Below are 18787 nucleotides of genomic sequence, written 5' to 3' on the forward strand. Positions count from 1 at the left end.
GCCTCCTGAATGTCGTCATCCCCTGTATCCTCCATTCTGGTCCGCCCTTTTTTTTTCTATATCCAGATCGTGCAATCCTTTCTGCCTGGCCCTTGTAGTTAGCACCTTGGGGATTTCAATTTTTTAAAATTTTTAGCAGAATCGGACACTTTCTGGCCTGTTTTGGTGGTTATGTGTTTTTGCTTGGGGGCCATTCCTCTTCTTCTCCCTTCTCTCTTTCCTCTGTGGTTCTCTTCTTTTAGGGTTTTCTCTGTTCTCCTTTTCCTTCTCCCCCTCCTCTCCCCCCCCCCTCCTCTCCCTTTATCCTTCCTCCTTCCTCTCTTGATCTTTCTTCTTACTTCACTTTAATTTGCTTCTTTATTTTGTCGTTCTCAACCTCTCCCACTCATTAAAGCCAGCACCACAGTGAGATCACAACAACCTTATTACCTTATTGTGTTCAAAGTTCATCCACAGCCAGCCAGGATTAAATACAGGAGGGTGAGAACAGTGGTTATGGAGAGTTTGAAGATCAAGGAGATGATTTTGAGGAGCATGGGGGAGGGTAGATTACACATGAAGGCAGGGGAGTACAGAAGGTAACGCAAGTTCACAGCTTCAAACCTGCAGCCAGACACCCGCAGGCACCGGGAACCAGATGAGCGAAATGGGAGAAAGCAGGGCAGTCTGGGTCACTATTAGAGTCAGTTGAGCAAAGGCAGAGAGAATAATGTTGCACTTTAGTGTCTATACTCTTGTATGTATACTGCTGTGGTTGGTAGTACAGATTCCACTGGGGTTGCATAGGACAGACAGGATCTCCCATAGCACATCACTTTTCTTATCTGTGCCAATGCTGCTTTTCTAAAGCCTGGCATAGAGGGGTCGTGTCAGGCTTTAACATAGCTGGCACAGGCAGATGAGCAACGTCTTATTTGAGCTCTTGGCCTATGCTCGCTCTGCTTCTCTAATAGCCTGCATCAATGTGATATGCAGGTTCCTAGCAGGGTTGAGAGGAGCAAGTGCTGTGCCAGCAACTGCCCTGCGCATTGTGCTTCTTGTCTATGCCTGCTCTGCTATAGCCTGACATAGCCCATCTATGCCAGGCTTTAGCAAAGCAGCGCTGGTACAGGCAAGAGGAGTGATATACTATGTGAGCTCCAAAGATAAAAAGGTGAAAAATGTAATAGCCAGTACACAAATGTACTGTATGTGATGTGCTAAGAGGTGTGCAGTTTTTACAAGTATTTGCTGTACATTCCTCATTAAAATTTAAACACCAAGAAAGATAAGCAGTAAGATTATGAAATCGAGGACGTAGCATGTGTGACTAAGATCTGCAACTTATTAAATTTTCAAGCTTTAATCTGTGGTATGTGGGAGGGCCAGATTGAAAGCAAAGTTGTTGTTTTTTCAGCTACAGTACTTAAAGCCTCAAATATGGGATCATTGTGCAATGCCTCCTGTTTCTTGACATGCCACTTGACGCAAACTAAGAGGGACAGAATCCTTGAACTGAAAGACCTGATGGGCACTCAACAGCTTAGGGAAGGTGCACAGGGACTAATGAGTGACCCCCCCTGTTTGTGGGTTGGGTCAGCTTTACCCCCCTTCCCAGTTTATTCCTCCGGTTCCTGGCTGGTTATCAAGGGGTATTAAAAGGCGCCCCCCTCGCCCCTCCTTCAGTTCAGGACTATGTGGGGGGTCCGCCTACTAGGTATATATGCCCCCTCCTTCCCCAGGCTCTTTCCTCTCGGCATGTGGGACAGACCAGGTCACATACCTGGTTCTGCTCTGTCTACTGAGATGTCTGCGGGAGACGCAGTCCTCCGGGAAGCTCTCCTGGTGACATTTAAAGCGGAGGGTGAGGGTTGGCTCTGAGCTTTCCTGGCAAGCCTCGGCTCTCCTCCGCCTTCCTCCCTCCCTGCTCCATCTCTTGTCACGAGCGCTCAGCTGCATCAAGGAGCAGTTACCTTGGGTGCTGCAGTGGGGAGCCGGCAGTCCGCTTGGCGTTCCTGCCCCCTGCTCGCCTAGGTCATAGTCCCCCTGCTTCCCGGTACTCCAAGCGTGTGGGTCGCGGTGATCCTACTGTTGCCCTAGCTTTGCCTTGGCAAGGCACACAGGGCCGTGCTCTAGTCCCTCCTTTTCCTTCCCCTGTGCTTCCTGGCGCAAGTGAGCTCCAGACCGCGTGGCAGGAGAGCACATCTACTAATATGGGGGCGCAAAAAAGCTCCTCACCCCCTGAACAGTCCCCTCCACCCCCCCTTCCCAGCATCATACTGCAGGAGCCCCTGTGCAGCAGCTCACAGATGTTCCCCCTGATGCACCTGTGGTGGACCCTTCACCATCCCCCCCAGTAAGTCTATGTGCTGTGCTGCCAGAGGCCCTTCCGGTCCATTCCCTCCCCCCCTCCTACTACTTCTGGCTCTCGCAGATGCCGGAGGCATTCTCCTTCTTCCTCCTCCTTTACAGGAGTTCAGGAGGCGTTCCCACCATAGTTCATGTAGGTGCCAGTCCTGTCACCAGTCCAGGGATTCCGGGAGAAGTCGGCACTCCAGATGGCGCTCAACGCCATCTGACGTATCGTAGGAGTCCTGTCTATCCAACCGCAAGAGGCTGGTGTCTGATCATTCCTCCAGGGCCCCCAGCCTGGTTTCTGCTGCGGTGCCTCGACATGCTAATCTGGTGTCGGTTCCTCCTGTGGCCCCTGTGCAATCCGCTTCTGGTGAGTACCAATATACCGGGGCTTGGGGCGCAGGTGGGAGTGGTACAAAGGTGGTGGATAAATTGCAAGGCCACCCCTGTGTTAGCGAAGGCCACAGGCCACCCCTGTGTTAGCGGGTTTCCATAAGGACTCCTTTTTCTGTGGGGTCAGCCCTTTGGGTGCTTATTTGGAGGAGGCAGTCAAAGACAAAATTTGGGAGAATCAATATGTAGACATTTGGTCCGTGGTCTTGGTGGACTAGCACACTATTGACAGGTAACAAAGTTTTTCAGAGAAGCCCTATGAGCGTAGGCCTAGGATGGCAAAAACTATGAATAACTGGCTCCAAGCCTTCTCTGTTTTGGGTTGTATTATGGGTTAGCGTCACACAGAACATTGTTCCGAGCTTTTCATCTATCAAAACACTATTTACACTGCTTACAAAGCCCATGGCGGCAGTGAGTGGTGGGGGTACGACGAAAAATTCTGCCATCGGTTCTCCTTGCAGCCGGACATTGGGTGGGGAGTTAAGGCCACTGACGTGTGGTTACGTTTGATGATGTCGCAGAGGCAGCCTCCCTTTCCTGGAGCGGCCACTTGTTCAGGAGCATCTTCGGCCCAGTGGCCGTTCGCCGCCCAGGGGTGTGCTGGCTAATAAATGATGGCTACTGCAAATACAAGCATGTGTGCTCCGTTTGTGGAGGCCCTTATGCTGTGAATCTGTGCCTCCACCCCCCCCCCCCCCCGTTAAGCCCATCCAAGGTGACCCTAAGGACTCCAGTGAGTGAGGTGGGCCCCTGGCTCGACTGGTTCCCCAATAAGATGGCTGCTGCTCAATTGCGTTTTGGTTTCTCATTCGGTTTCTTCATCCCATTTGTTTTGAGTAGGACACCGGTTGGCATGGGAGTTCCCTGAGGTCCTTAGAAATAAGCCCTGGGTACAATTAAGGGTCCGTTTTTGACTATCCCATTTCACAACCTCTATGTTTCCCCATTAGGAGTGGTCCCCAAAAAAGAGTCGGGGAAATTCAGGTTGATTAACCATCTCCACTAACAGCTTTGTGTTACATTGATTTGGTCATGGAACCAGTGGTACGGCTGTAATAAATATGTACAAAACAACTGGTTTGGCAATCCTCTCCAAATTTAGTGTATGCATTATTTCGAGTAAGGAACACCCGGAGGATTCAGTCACAACGATTCAACAAGAGTTATATAAAAAATGAATAATATGATTTATTTTCGGTCTTCATCAAAGTTGATTGATTGCAAAAATAGTTAAGGAAAAGTCTTAGTCTATTGTCCATGCGTAAATATGAATGTCCTTAAAGTATCCTTTCTGAAGGGTAGGAACCTCCTTCTCAGGCTCCATGTGTGTCTTCCATCTTCTTCAGTAGCAACCCCCAACAGAGTAAAAGTAAGAAGACGACCCCCTTGTCTGTCTCTGTCAGTCATTTATACCATAGACACAGGCATGTCTTACACATTTACAGTTGTGTTCAAAATTATTCAACCCCCAATGCTGTAAAGGGTTTTAGGGAATTTAGTGTACATTTGTAATTGTGTTCAGAATTAAATCTTACAAGGACTTTTTAAAGAACCAAATGCAACTAAAATGACATCAATGTTTTTGTAATACAGTATTAAATGTTTTTTTTGCGATTTCTTCATTGACACAATTATTCAACCCCTTTAAAGACTACCACTCTTAAGAACAGAGGTTCATTCAAGTGTTTTCGATCAGGTATTGAAAACACCTGTGGATGTCAAGGAGCACCAATCAAGCATAATAAGCACCAATTAGGCAGATATAAAAGGACTCTGATACTCAGCTCCTTCTAGACATTTACTGGTGTGTTTACAAACATGGTGAAGTCAAGAGAATGGTCCAGGAAGACAAGAGAAGAGGTGATTTCTCTTCACAGGAAGGGCAATGGCTATAAGAAGATTGCAAAGATGTTAAACATACCAAGAGACACCATAGGAAGCATCATTCGCAAATTCAAGGCAAAGGGCACTGTTGAAACGCTACCTGGTCGTGGCAGAAAGAAGATGCTGACTTCGACTGCTGTGCGCTACCTGAAGCGCAAAGTGGAGAAAAGTCCCTGTGTGACTGCTGAGGAACCGAAAAAAGATTTGTCAGATGTGGGTACTGAAGTTTCAGCTCAGACAATAAGGCGCACACTGCGTAATGAAGGCCTCCATGCCAGAACTCCCAGGCACACCCCCTTGCTGTCTCCAAAGAATAAGAAGAGTCGACTGCAGTATGCCAAAAGTCATGTGGACAAACCACAAAAGTTTTGGGATAGTGTTCTGTGGACTGATGAAACAAAATTAGAACTGTTTGGGCCCATGGATCAACGCTATGTTTGGAGGAGGAAGAACAAGGCCTATGAAGAAAAGAACACCTTGCCTACTGTGAAGCATGGCGGGGGGTCAATCATGCTTTGGGGCTGTTTTGCTTCTACAGGTACAGGGAAGCTTCAGCGTGTGCAAGGTACCATGAATTCTCTTCAGTACCAGGAGATATTGGATGAAAATGTGATGCAGTCCGTCACAAACCTGAGGCTTGGGAGACGTTGGACCTTTTCAACAGGACAATGATCCCAAGCATACCTCCAAGTCCACTAGAGCATGGTTGCAGATTAAAGGCTGGAACATTTTGAAGTGGCCATCGCAGTCACCAGACTTAAATCCGATTGAGAACCTCTGGTGGGACTTAAAGAAAGCAGTTGCAGCACGCAAGCCTAAGAATGTGACTGAACTGGAGGCTTTTGCCCATGAAGAATGGGCGAAGATACCCGTAGATCGCTTCAAGACACTTGTGTCAAGCTATGCTTCACGTTTAAAAGCTGTTATAACTGGAAAAGGATGTTGTACTAAGTACTAAGATTGAATGTCACTTGGGGGTTGAATAAAACTGATAATGATGTGAGCACAGAAAAGACATTTGTGGTTATTTCATTATAAATGTTATGTTATATTTGTCTGACTTACAAGTGCCTCTTTGATTTAATTGTAAACAAGATGACTGAAATGATCAAAATGTCAAACTGGCCAAAACACTCAATTTCAGTGGGGGTTGAATAATTTTGAACACAACTGTATGTGCTTCTACATTGTCATATATGGAGACTTCAAATATAGGTCTTGACGTTCCCATGCAGTCCTCCCATCACCCTTGTGTATTACTATAGATGGTATCAGTGTGTAGTGTATTAAAGCCTTTATATTAAATACCAATTAATTTTATATCACATATTATTTAACAACGGCCATTTCTCCAAAGTGTCCCAGGAACCATTTTTCAACAGGACAATTCCAGGCCACATGTTGCCTGTGCTACTGCGAGCAGCCTGGGTGGCCTAAAGGTGCTGCCATGGCTTGCATTGTCTCCTCTGGACTTGTCTCTCATCGAGCACATCTGGGATGTCATTGGTCAGCAATTGCAAAAGGAGATACCACCAGAGGATCTTGATGATTTACGTGCCCAAGTGCAATTAGAGTGGCATAACATTCCTCGCCACTTGAGGACTATCCGAGATATTCATTACAGAGACCCCAGTACTCTATGGTCCACCTGACCTTGGTCCGTGCCGTTGAATATCTCTGAAATTCCCTACACATTGTACACTGTCACACATCTGTTTTTAGCATATTTAAAATAAAACTGTTATTATTCTACACCAGGAATTTGTTTTACATAAAAACGTTAGATGAACCCCTCCAAATGAGGTGTGCACAACCACTCTATACTCTATATTGACCTTTTTTCTATAGACTGGGTGTGTCTATATTGGTTGGGGCACCCACTCCATATGCAATAATCAGGTGAGCCATTACAAACAACCATATTTTGTCTCTCATTGATAACACGTCAAGACTTGTAAGTGCATGTATTTTTGCATGTGGCACTCATACTTGATACTGAATTAATTGGAATGTTTTGAATATTTTGTTTCCATTTCTTTATCATTTGCATGCCATTAACATGTCCATCGATCCCGTGATTGGAATCTTGTTGGAATTTCAGTGTTGAGGAATTTAGAGTATGTAGGCCCAATGCAGACCACATTTGAAGCCATGGATTTTGTGGCAAATAGTACATATGCGCAACATTTCTACAACAGATTGTGCAGAATAGCATTCAAATTTTGGCAGACATTTTTTCTGCTATATTTAAATGTATTAAAGTGTACATTGTCAAATATTTTCAATGCGGAATTTGTATGGAAAATCTGTTCTGCAAATCAGCAAGAATTCTAAATGTCAATACTACCTAAAGATTATTATTTTTTACTATATACAGATAGTGAGTTCAGGAATATGTCGGACAGATGACCACGCATTGCATGGAGATTTGAAAAATATAAATTTTCCAGTTATTCTTGGCCATGAAGGAGCTGGAATTGTTGAAAGCGTTGGCGAACAAGTGATAGACCTAAAACCAGGTATTTTGATGAATTTATGTGGATCCTTTTTTTACACATTATCTGTACACTCCTGTCATCTGCTGTTGAGTTTATATTGGAATGGACTCATCTCACACACATCCAACATGAACTGGAAACCAGAATCTTTGTTAGCATGTAGAGGATTAGCTGTAAATAAGTTAGGGATTTTCAGGATGGCATTTTGAAACAGAAATTAAATAGCGGACAAGAATAGGCATTTTTATAGAGGTGCCGGCCCGGTGTATTGCGGATCCGCAATTTGCGGATCCGCAATACACTACGGACGTGTGAAAGAACCCTTAACTAAATTTTCATGCTGAATTATCGTATTTCCCACACTATAATATCCACTTTCTCACCCAAAAGTGGGGTGAAATGGCAGTGGATCTTATAATGCGAATACTAATACTGCTTCCTGGTCTTCTCCGGGCACTGCACTGTGTCATAAAAGCACACTGTGACCTGGCACTCTGTGAAATCAAGTCACAATGCAGTGCTGCAGGAAGAGTGTGTTGGATTTGCCAAGTGGTGGCACCATTCAGAGCAGGAGAGGTAAGTTCTTTTTTTTATTTTATTTTTTTGTCTGATCTGAGGTCTGATGTAGATTGGTAGTCTGATCTGATGGATCTGATAAAAATTGAGGGTCTGATCTGAGATCTGATGAAGATTGGGGGTTTGATTTAGGGGTCTGATTAGAGATGAGCGAACCACTCGAGATTCGGTTTAGATCAGGTTCGCAGAATTTCTGAAAGAGTTCGGTTCAGACCCGAAGTGGTTCAGGACGAAATTGAAGGTGCTCCAATTGCCCTGAAAATTGGTATATAACCCCTTCTAACCTCCTCGGACTCAAATTTTTTAAAAATAAAACTTGTTATCTCTTTTAGTTTATTTTTTATGATTTTTTTTTCCCTCCCCAAGCTGTGGCATGCAATAACAGCAATAGTAGATGATGTCTGAGTGACTCTGACATACCTAGCTGTGGGTAAATCGCATTTGATGGTGTTATCATATAGAGTGTTTAAAAACACACCGCATTGGAACATGTCTCACGCTTTTTCATATTCCAAAGCTTCCAAAAATTGTCCCTTAATGGGGGCAGACGATGTTTAATAACACACGGTGTTATAGAATTAAAAATAATAATAATAAAATAAAAAAGTGGCTTGGGGGACCAAGCATCCAAAAACTCTGCTTTGACAGGGTCAGAATCAGTGATGGCCAGTTCGCAGTGGTCGCCAACGAACACATTCGGACTGCCATCTTAACTCACAAGTCCGGCGATGCACAGGTAAGCCCTTACCTGTGCCTGCGCCGTGAGCCAGTCTGAAACAAATGCGGTCACCGGGAGCAGGCAGTTCCGAGAACAGCCGAAGGGGGCCTTCATCGGGCTGTTCTCGGAACTGCCTGCTCCCAGTGACCGCATTTGTTTCAGACCGGCTCGCGGCACAGGCACAGGTAAGGGCTTACCTGTGCATCGCCGGACTTGTGAGTTAAGATGGCAGCCCGCATGTGTTCGTTGGCGAACACTGCGAACTGGCCATCACCGGTCAGAATGCCTGACAGACACAAGTGTTGATTGTCAGAAGAAAAAAGCCTAAAAAAGTTATCTTTTTTAATTGGGAGCAGCAGCAGTGAAGTGTGGATGTAGAGAGGGCACGGATATAGTGGTAGCAGTGTTAATGGTGATGGCAGTACGGGGATTAGCAGCGAGGTGAAGCAGCTGCTGAGGCAGCGGCGGCTGCAGCAGCAGCCATATGGTACATGTTGGCAGGTAGCATGATGGAGGCAGCAGCAGCCATACGAAAGATGATGGTCGGCAGGACGCAGCAGTGGCATCATGGAGGTAGCAGCAGCCATACAGAACATGATGGTTGGCAGGTTGCAGCAGTGGCATGATGGTGGCGGTGGCATGATAGAGGCAGCAGCAGCTGTATAGAACATGATGGTTGGCAGGCAGCAACAATCATGGGTGTAGGAACCCCCAAAAATCTGGGGGGGACAGCATTTTTGCTCGCCGGGTATATTCTTATTCAGTAAACTGCGAGTTGTTTATATCGTTAAATTTGAAGTGTGTGTGTGTGAAAAACCTCACAACAAAAAAATATGCAAAAGGAACAGTTCTTTATCAGGTCACAGAAATTAACCAAACGTTTGGCATATATTTACGTTATTCCGGGTACTTTCTCTGGACCCCCTCCCCCCCGCCGAAACACTAATCTCCCCTTATATATACTTACAGTTCTGAAGACGCAGGGGTGCTGGCTGGCTTGGCCTCAGCGGTGCTGGCTGGCTTGGCCAGGCAGAAGGAGTGTGGGAGACTGTAAGGCCTTTTTCTCCAAGCTGCCCCAGATCAGTGCTCCGGCTGGAAGTGGGCACAATAAGAAAAAAATATTTTTCATTACACCTCAGGTCAGACCACCAATGTGCCAGTAATAACAGCCCCCCATCATGTGCCAGTAATAACAGCCCCCCCAATCATGTGCCAGTAATAACAGCCCCCCCAATCATGTGCCAGTAATAACAGCCCCCCCAATCATGTGCCAGTAATAACAGCCCCCCCAATCATGTGCCAGTAATAACAGCCCCCCCAATCATGTGCCAGTAATAACAGGGCCCCCCCAATCATGTGCCAGTAATAACAGGGCCCCCCCTATTATGTGCCAGTAATAACAGCCCCCGCCAATCATGTGCCAGTAATAACAGGGCCCCCCCCTATTATGTGCCAGTAATAACAGCCCCCCCCAATCATGTGCCAGTAATAACAGGGCCCCCCCTATTATGTGCCAGTAATAACAGGGCCTGGCCCCCCAAATCATGTTCCAGTAAAACTAAGTATTGTATATATATATATAAAAAAAAAAATTAACACTTATACTTACCTCTTTGGAGTGATGTGATGCAGGCCTCTTCCGGCCTGTGTCCTGCGCTGTACGGCTCAGGCGGCGCGATGACGTCATCGCGCCGCCTACGCCGGCCTCTGATATCAGAGGAACAGGAGAGGGACACACCTCTCCCCTGCTCCTCCGCACAGCCTTCTGTTTGTATCGCTGTCCTGAGGACGGCGATACAAACAGATCACTATGGAGATGAGCGCTTCCACAATGGAAGCGCTCATCTCAGTGCCCCGCCGCCGCCGCACACATTGCCCCGCTGCGCTGCCGCTGTGGAGGATTTCACCATAACTGTCCCCCCTGCATTATTTCCTGGGGGGGATCTGCCCCCCCCCCGGTTCCTACGTCCCCTGGCAACAATGGCAAGATGGGGCACCACCAGCAAGGCCAAATCTATTCATTGGCCTCAGCAGGAGTGTGAAAATCCTCCCCAATCCAGGCTTGACAAAAGTGATGTTTTGGACACTGGCAGAGGACAATTTGATCCGTTTAGGTGTCACCATGCCTTTGTGGGTCCGTGTGGAGACAGCAATAAAAGGAAACGGCCTAAATTCGTTATCACTCAAATTTTGTGCGCTACCCTGTGTATTGTTGTAGTAATAATGTATATTTGCTGATTTAATTAAATTGAACACTCCCAAAAAATAAAACCTTTTTTTATTCCAACCGTGTGGATATAAAATAAACAAAAATGGATGATTAACCCCTTAGTGGGCCTTACTGACCAAGTGTTTCTCTTCCTTTTTTTTTATTGTTGCCTTCCAAGAGCTATAACTTTATTTTTTTTATCTATGTAGCTGCATTAAGGCTTGTTTTTTGCGGATCAAGTTGTAGTTTTTAATGGTGCCATTTTAGGGGTACACATAACTTTCTGATTAACTTTTATTAATTCTTTCTTGGAGGGAGTTTTTAGATTATAAATTTAGCGGTGTTCACTTTTCAGCATAAATAATATAAGATCTTTATTCTCTGGGTCAGTACAATTACAGCCATGATCAAATACATATAGTTTTTTTACATTTTACTACTTTTGTGCAATAAAACTAATTAAAAAAAAAGAAGAAAATGTTTTTGCATCCCAAGACCCATAACTTTTTTATCTTTCTTTCTATGGAGTTGTGTAGGACTTGATTTTTGCGGGACGACTTTCATTGGTGTCATTTTGGGGTAAATAACACTTTTTGATCGCTTGATATTGTTTTTCGCTGGCGACTAAGAATAAATTAGCAAGTCTGGCATTTTTTTTATTTTTTTTTATGGCTTTCACCGTAGGGGATAATTTACATGATATTTGTATAGTGCGGGTTGTTATGGATGCGGCAATACCAAACATTTGGGGGAGATTTTATTTTTGCTATTTTTTTTTAATTGAAAACCGTATTTTCAATGAAAAAAGCGTATTTTTAAAATAGATTTTTTTTTTTATAAAAATTTTTTTTTTCTTTTACTATTTTTAACTACTTAATAGTCCCATAAGGGGACTATAACAGGCAATCTTTTGATTGCTTCTAAAATACAATACACTATCCCTATGGTGCATTGCATTTTAATGTCAATTCTATACTGACATTACCAGCAGGCTGTGCCAGAGAGGCGATCGCATTTGCGGGGTGTTGATGGGAGACAGAGGGAATCCGATTACTCTGTCAACACTTACTGCGGCGGACACCATTGCCCAGACACCATTGCCACGGCATGTAAGGGGTTAAATAGCCCGGATCAGCACTCCCGCAGGTCCGGACTATTAGAGCAGGAGACCCGTGCAGCGCTTAGACTGGGCTGCCGTGAAAAGGCAGCAGCCAAGCCTAAGGTCCCCTATTGACTGCCTTTAAAAGGCGTATTGGTGGTCACTAAGTGGTTAAGGGCCAGGCCTGGTGCTCAATTTCATGTTAACACTCACAGGTAAATTGCTGCTATAGCCTATGTATTGGTGTACTGATCACCTATATGCTGGTTTCATTCAATTGAACAATCCCCCCAAAAAAACATAATTCCAACCTTGTGGAAATAGAATAAACGGAAACGGATGATTGCGGCCTGACCCTTAAAGGGGTATTCCCATCTTCTTAATCATATTTAATTAAATTATTTATCCCCAATGAACTATTTTCTAAATATATCTGATTAAAAAAATCGCACTCTTCTCTTTCAAATATAATTTTCAATTTCCATTGTTTATTTTCGCTGCCCATGGATATGGCCACCGCTCGCCGGCTGCATTCATGGGCCGTGCTTGCGCATTGTTATCTCTTGCGATGCTGCGGCCGGCCTCCTCACTGACACTGTGAGCGCGCACGCACATCGCATGCGCGGATCCATATTCTTTTGAGCCGCGGCTAATATAGATCTGCGCATGTGCGAACAGTTTGTGCAGGGAAGAGACAGTGCAGACAGCGTCGGAGAACATAAGCGGTGGGTAAGTATTATTTCTACGTGCACCACCAATTCCACCAACGATTTGGGGCTGATGGAGGCACTTGGGGGGCTTTTTGAGGCATATGGGGGCTGATGAAGGCATATGGGGGCTGATGGAGGCATATGGGGTCTATTTGAGGCATATGGGGGGTTGTTTGAGGCATATGGGGGCTGATGGAGGCATATCGGGCTGATGGAGGCATATGGGGGGCTATTTGAGGCATATAGGGGGCTGATGGAGGCATATGGGGGGCTGATGGAGGCATATGGGGGCTGTTTGAGGCATTTGGGGGGTGATTGAGGCATATGGGGGGTTGTTGGAGGCATATGGGGGCTGTTTGAGGCATATGGGGGGCTGTTTGAGGCATATGGGGGGTTGTTTGAGGCATATGGGGGGTTGTTTGAGGCATATGGGGGCTGTTTGAGGCATATGGGGACTGTTTGAGGAATATGGGGGCTGTTTGAGACATTTGGGGGGTGATGGAGGCATATGGGGGGTGATGGAGGCATATGGGGGGTGATTGAGGCATTTGGGGGGTGATTGAGTCATATGGGGGCTGTTTGAGGCATATGGGGGGCTGTTTGAGGCATATGGGGGTTGTTTGAGGCATATGGGGGGTTGTTTGAGGCATATGGGGGCTGTTTGAGGCATATGGGGACTGTTTGAGGCATATGGGGACTGTTTGAGGAATATGGGGGCTGTTTGAGACATTTGGGGGGTGATGGAGGCATATGGGGGGTGATTGAGGCGTATGGGGGGCTGTTTGAGGCGTATGGGGGGTTGTTTGAGGCGTATGGGGGTTGTTTGAGGCATATGGGGGGCTGTTTGAGGCATATGGGGGCTGATGGATGTAGCAGAGCTGAATATGCTGCTGTTCAGCTATAGTTCTATTGGAGAAGGGAATAGACAGATGTAGCAGAGCTGTATGTGTGGCGGGTCAGCATCAATGCTGGTGGAAGAGAGAAACTGATGTAGCAGAGCTGTATATGTGGTGGGTCAGCATCAATGCTGGTGGAAAAGAGAAACAGATGTAGCAGGGCTGTATATGTGTCAGGTCAGCATCAATGCTGGTGGAAGAGAGAAACAGATGTAGCAGAGCTGTATACAAAGCTTTTCAGACACAGTGCTAGTGGGGGAGTAGAATAAATATGTAGCAGAGCTGTATAGGAAGCCATTCAGCCAAAGTGATGTTATGGGACTGGAGAAGACACATGTAGCTGAGCTGTATATGCATCTATAAACATACATAGTGTAAGGTTTATACACAACTGGAGTACAGCTGTAATGGAAATAAATCTGCAGCAGTGCTGGTGAGTGGGGGTTGGTCAAGCTTTTGAGCTAATGTATAATATGGAATTATAGTTTTTAATGCACAGAATGGGTTTGTAAAAGATCAGACAGAGATTTTGTGTGTAAAACTGCAGAACAGCCACGTGTGACTGTACACTGAGCTCACTTCACATGGCTCTCTGATGATTCCCCAGCAGGGGGAGGGGTCTCACAGACACTGCAGGCTGCCAGACTGATGAGTCATACTCTTCACATGAACTAGCACGCAAGGACTGAGTTCTCAGTGTGATGTCATAAGGAGGTGTGGCCGGCCTTCACTTTAGCTGCCTAAGCCAGCGCAGCTTTAGAAGCCTCAAACCAGGAAGTGAATTCTGCTGTAAATGCAGCTCAGGCTGATTTAGCAAGATGGGAATACCCCTTTAATATCACGTTAAGGCCTCATGCACACGACCGTTGTTTTATTCTGTGTCCGTTGTTCTGTTTTTCGTGATTTTCTGCGGACCCATTGACTTTCAATGGGTCCGTTGAAAACTCGGCTAATGCACCGTTTGTCATCCGCGTCCGTGATCCGTGGTTCCAGTCCATCAAAAAAGTCAATGGGACCGTGAAAAAACACGGAGGCACACAAGATTGTCATCCGCGCGTCCGCGTCCGTTTTTTTCCTATCATTTGCATCGCAAACTTGACTTAGACTTTTTTTTAACTTTCCTTTATGTCTGGTGGTCCTCCAAAAATCAAGGAAGACACACGGAAACAAAAACGGAAACCGATCACGGAACAACGGAACCCCATTTTGCGGAACGGAACACAACAACGGTGGTGTGCATGAGGCCTAAGACTCATATGTAAATTGTTGCCCTACCCTATGTATTGCTGCACTTATCAACTATATGCTAGATTAATTAAATTGAACCCCCCTCCAAAAAAATGTATTACATTCCAACCATGTGAATATAAAATAAAATAAATAATAACTGATGATTGAGGGCAAGGCCTGACACTCAATTTTACATTAACACTCACAGGTAAATTGCTGCCCTAGCCTGCGTATTGGTGAACTGATCACCTATATTCTGGTTGCCTTAATTAAAAATCATACAATGCGATTTCCTGATTTTTTTTTTTATTTTATTTCTGTCTCTGAGTGGAAATGCACCTACAATGTGAATTTCAGACCCCTCCATGATTTCTAAGTGGGAGAACTTGCAAAATCACAGGGTGTTCAAATACTTCTGTTCCTCACTGTATATGGTTTTTCAAGCAAAAAAAAAGTAATATGTGAGATGAAAATAAATAAATAAATATGTGAGATGACCTGACACAGATTCTCCCTGGTATTCTATATGTTGTGCTAGATTGATGGTAAAACACGTGTTGTACTGTTTTCAATTATTCCACCCCCCACACCTCCCAAAAAAGGATTTCTGTGAAAATGGGAAAAAAAAATAAAAGGATGTTCCTGCAGGTGGCTGCTTTTTGAGGTTTGCAGCAGCTGCAGTTCTGCTAGCAGGCACAGCCAGCCTTAGCTCCTCACTCCTTCCTCCCTGGCTGACATCTTACCTGCTCATCCCTATTCTACACACACAATGTTTCTACTTTGTAATTCTAGCCTTTCCCTTCATTCTACTTGGCAGTAGAATACAAGCTTTTTTTTATTTCTGACTGTCCCTGATTGTTTTCATTCTCCCTGGCTCTATAAGATTATTTTTTGGCAGACATTGTAAGACCCACCCACTCTCATACACAGACCAGCACAGAATGATGTTCTGCTCATTCTGCTAGGGCACCTCCCTTTCTGCTGCAGCACTGATTGGCTTATCTAGGCTGTCTGTCAGCCTGGGAGCCAATCAGGGCAAGCCCATCCCACCACTTCTCAGGGTCATGTGAGAACCCTTCTTCTTCCTCCCTAGTAGTGATGGGAAGTTCGGATCTTTTAGGTGAATCGGTTCATTTGAATCAGCTCATTCAAATGAACCGATTCATGAATCGGATCTTCGGTTCACTGGGTGAGTCAGACTGCTGAGAGCTGACTCGCAAGTGCCAGCCCCTCCCCGCCCACCAACCAATCACTGACCAGAGCTGAGGGGGCGGGGCAAGCACAGTAGCAGCTCTGACTCGAGTCCTCTTAGTAGTACAGTCTCGCAAGTGCCAGCCCCACCCCTCCCCGCCCACCAACCAATCACCGACCAGAGCTGAGGGGGCAAGGCAAGCACAGCACACTAGCAGCTCTGACTCGACCCCTCTCTGAGTACTAGTACAGGGTCAGGGAGTCTAAATGAATCGAATGAGTCACAAGAATCTAAAGATCCGACTCAGTTAGTGACTCATTCGATTCATTGAGTTAAAAGAGCCGAGAGTCGTCAGACTGTAGAACAGGTAGAGGCTGTCGGCTCTTGTTGCAGCAGTGATAAGATAAGGGACAGACAGGAGCAGAGAGATAAGAGAAGGGACAGATGACACAGTTCAGATTACAGGTTGAATTAAATTAACCCTTTAGAATCAAATTGGCTTCTCAGGAGATATATATGACATATAGGCTTCTCATTCAGTAGCTATATAACTAAGGGTGGGTTCACATCCCACCCTTAGTTATATAGCTACTGAATGAGATGCCTATATGTCATATATATCTCCTGAGAAGCCAATTTGATTCTAAAGGGTTAATTTAATTCAACCTGTAATCTAAACTGTGTCATCCTTCCCTTCTCTTATCTCTCTGCTCCTGTCTGTCCCTTATCTTATCACTGCTGCAACAAGAGCCGACAGCCTCTACCTGTTCTACAGTCCGACTCTCGGCTCTTTTAACTCAATGAATCGAATGAGTCTCTAACTGAGTCGGATCTTTAGATTCTTGTGACTCATTCGATTCATTTAGACTCCCTGACCCTGCACTACTCCGAGGACTGGAGTCAGAGCTGCTAGTGTGCTGTGCTTGCCTCGCCCCCTCAGCTCTGGTCGGTGATTGGTTGGTGGGCGGGGAGGGGAGGGGCTGGCAGAAGCAGCTTCCACTCTAAGATCATATTACTGACTCCTCCCAGTCCCTCCCTCAGGCTCCTGCTGCCAGCGTGAGGTGGTGAGCTGAGCGTCTGCATTCATTGTCTGCTGTGACTGTGTGCTGGGACTGAGAGCCGTTTCAAACGGATCGGATCATTCAAATGAATCGACTCCTCCGGTTCACTGAACTGAATCGATTCAAATGAACGATTCGTTCATGAACCGGACATCACTACTCCCTAGTGCTTTTTTCCTGCCAACAAGTGCACTAAAATGGTGCTACATGCAGTTTTAGTGGATTTGTCCAAAACAAACCTGAAAATACGTCTAAGTCTTATGGTGCAGGAAATCGGGTATATTAAAATGACATGTAATGGTTGCACGACCACTTTAACTATTACTACTTATGCTACTGTTTCCAATTTACTGTCGTTAGACGGGAAGATTTAGGGGATTTAAACTATTCCTATGCAATGGAAACTGGCTTTTGTGATCTCACGGGTTAGAATCCCAAGCTTGTCCTTAGTTCTAACAGTATGCCTCATGCAGAGTGGCATTATAAGGTTGTTCATTTGAGCAAAAATTTGGAGAACTGTTAACTATGCATGGATTGAAGCTTCACCTGTCACCAAAATGCAGAGCCTGAAAACCATAATAGAACACAGTTCTTTAAAGGACTTTCTAACTTTTTTTTTTAAGAGATCTACTTTATTTTTAATCACTCATTTTAAACACACCAGTATCTTGTTCCCAGGGAGTGGATGAAAAGAAAAAGGATGGAATCCAAACATTGCAATCTTAATCATTTTAACTAGGGATGAGCGAATTGGCTTCGGATGAAACATCCGAAGTCGATTTGCATAAAACTTTGTTCTAATACTGTACGGAGCAGGAGTACCCTGGAACCGAACCAGAGTTCGGGAAATGTTTTTTTACAGTACAAATTCATTTATGAAGTTATTCGCGAAGCAATAACTTCGGCTCATCGGAGCCAATACATTCTAATACTTTACGGAGCTCCTGCTCCGTACAGTATTAGAACTAAGTTTTATGTGAATCAACTTTAGATGTTTTATCCGAAGTCGATTCGCTCATCCCTAATTTTAACCAACTTCTGTCTCTGTTTCTTTGACTTCAGCCTCATCTTCATCACTTTTCTCATAGATGTTTTATAATCCCTGTTCCTCCTTGTCATCTTCTCCTTCCTCACCTTCACCTTCTTCATCCTTTATTTCAGGAACAATGTAGTACTGTAACAGTGCTCTTCAATGTGTACACAGTATTTTGTGTTGCAATTGTTCTTGGTATTGCAGCTCACTTAAAGTGGTTCTGCAGTTTGTTTTAACTGATGATCTATCCTCTGGATAGATCATTAGCATCTGACCGGCGGGGGTCCGACACCCGGGACCCCCGCTGATCAGCTGTTTGAGAAGGCAGTGGCGCTCTAAGAGTGCCGCGGCCTTCTCACTGTTTATCGCTGGCCCAGAGTAATATCAACAGGCCTGGGCGAGGCTAATATCAGAGTAATATCAACTGGCCTGGGCGGGGCTAAGCTCCATTCAAGTGATCGGAGCTTAGCCCCGCCCAGGCCAGTTGATACTAGTCGTGACGTCACTGGGCCAGCGGTAAACAATGAGAAGGCAGCGGCGCTGCTGCCTTCTCAAACAGCTGATCGGCGGGGGTCCCGGGTGTCGGACCCCTGCCGGTCAGATGCTGATGATCTATTCAGAGGAACCCCTTTAAGTGGGATTGAGCTGCAGAAAGGCCATATGACCGAAGAATGGGACGTCAAGGCAAAAAGAAGAGCAGTGGTGCCTGAAGTCAGATTTCCACCAATCTGTTATTGGTTACCTATCCTAAGGATAGATTATCGTGGTTTAAGCTTCAGAATACCTTTATAAGTAAATAAAGCTTAAAATTAAAGGGATATTTTTAAGTTTTTATTTTTTTTATGTATTTGTTTATATAATAGGAAATCATACAATTTTCTGATATACATGTATTTAAAATTATGCATACATACCTTTTCTTATATCAGGCAGCTGACGCCTATATGCAGT

General features: G+C 45.2%; 1 protein-coding gene across 2 annotated transcripts in view; it reads left to right on the top strand.

Annotated features, from left to right (window-relative positions):
- The window catches only part of LOC120989837 (alcohol dehydrogenase 1-like), an 87760-nt gene that overhangs the window by 24524 nt on the left and 44449 nt on the right, over window positions 1–18787 (top strand). For both annotated transcript variants that reach the window (XM_040418191.1, XM_040418190.1), the window contains exon 3: window positions 6992–7133. In XM_040418191.1, coding sequence (XP_040274125.1) covers window positions 6992–7133 — 142 coding nt within the window. The remainder of the gene's footprint in view (window positions 1–6991; window positions 7134–18787) is intronic.

Source organism: Bufo bufo, chromosome 2, assembly GCF_905171765.1.
Source record: "Bufo bufo chromosome 2, aBufBuf1.1, whole genome shotgun sequence".
NCBI classification, from domain to species: Eukaryota; Metazoa; Chordata; class Amphibia; order Anura; family Bufonidae; genus Bufo; species Bufo bufo.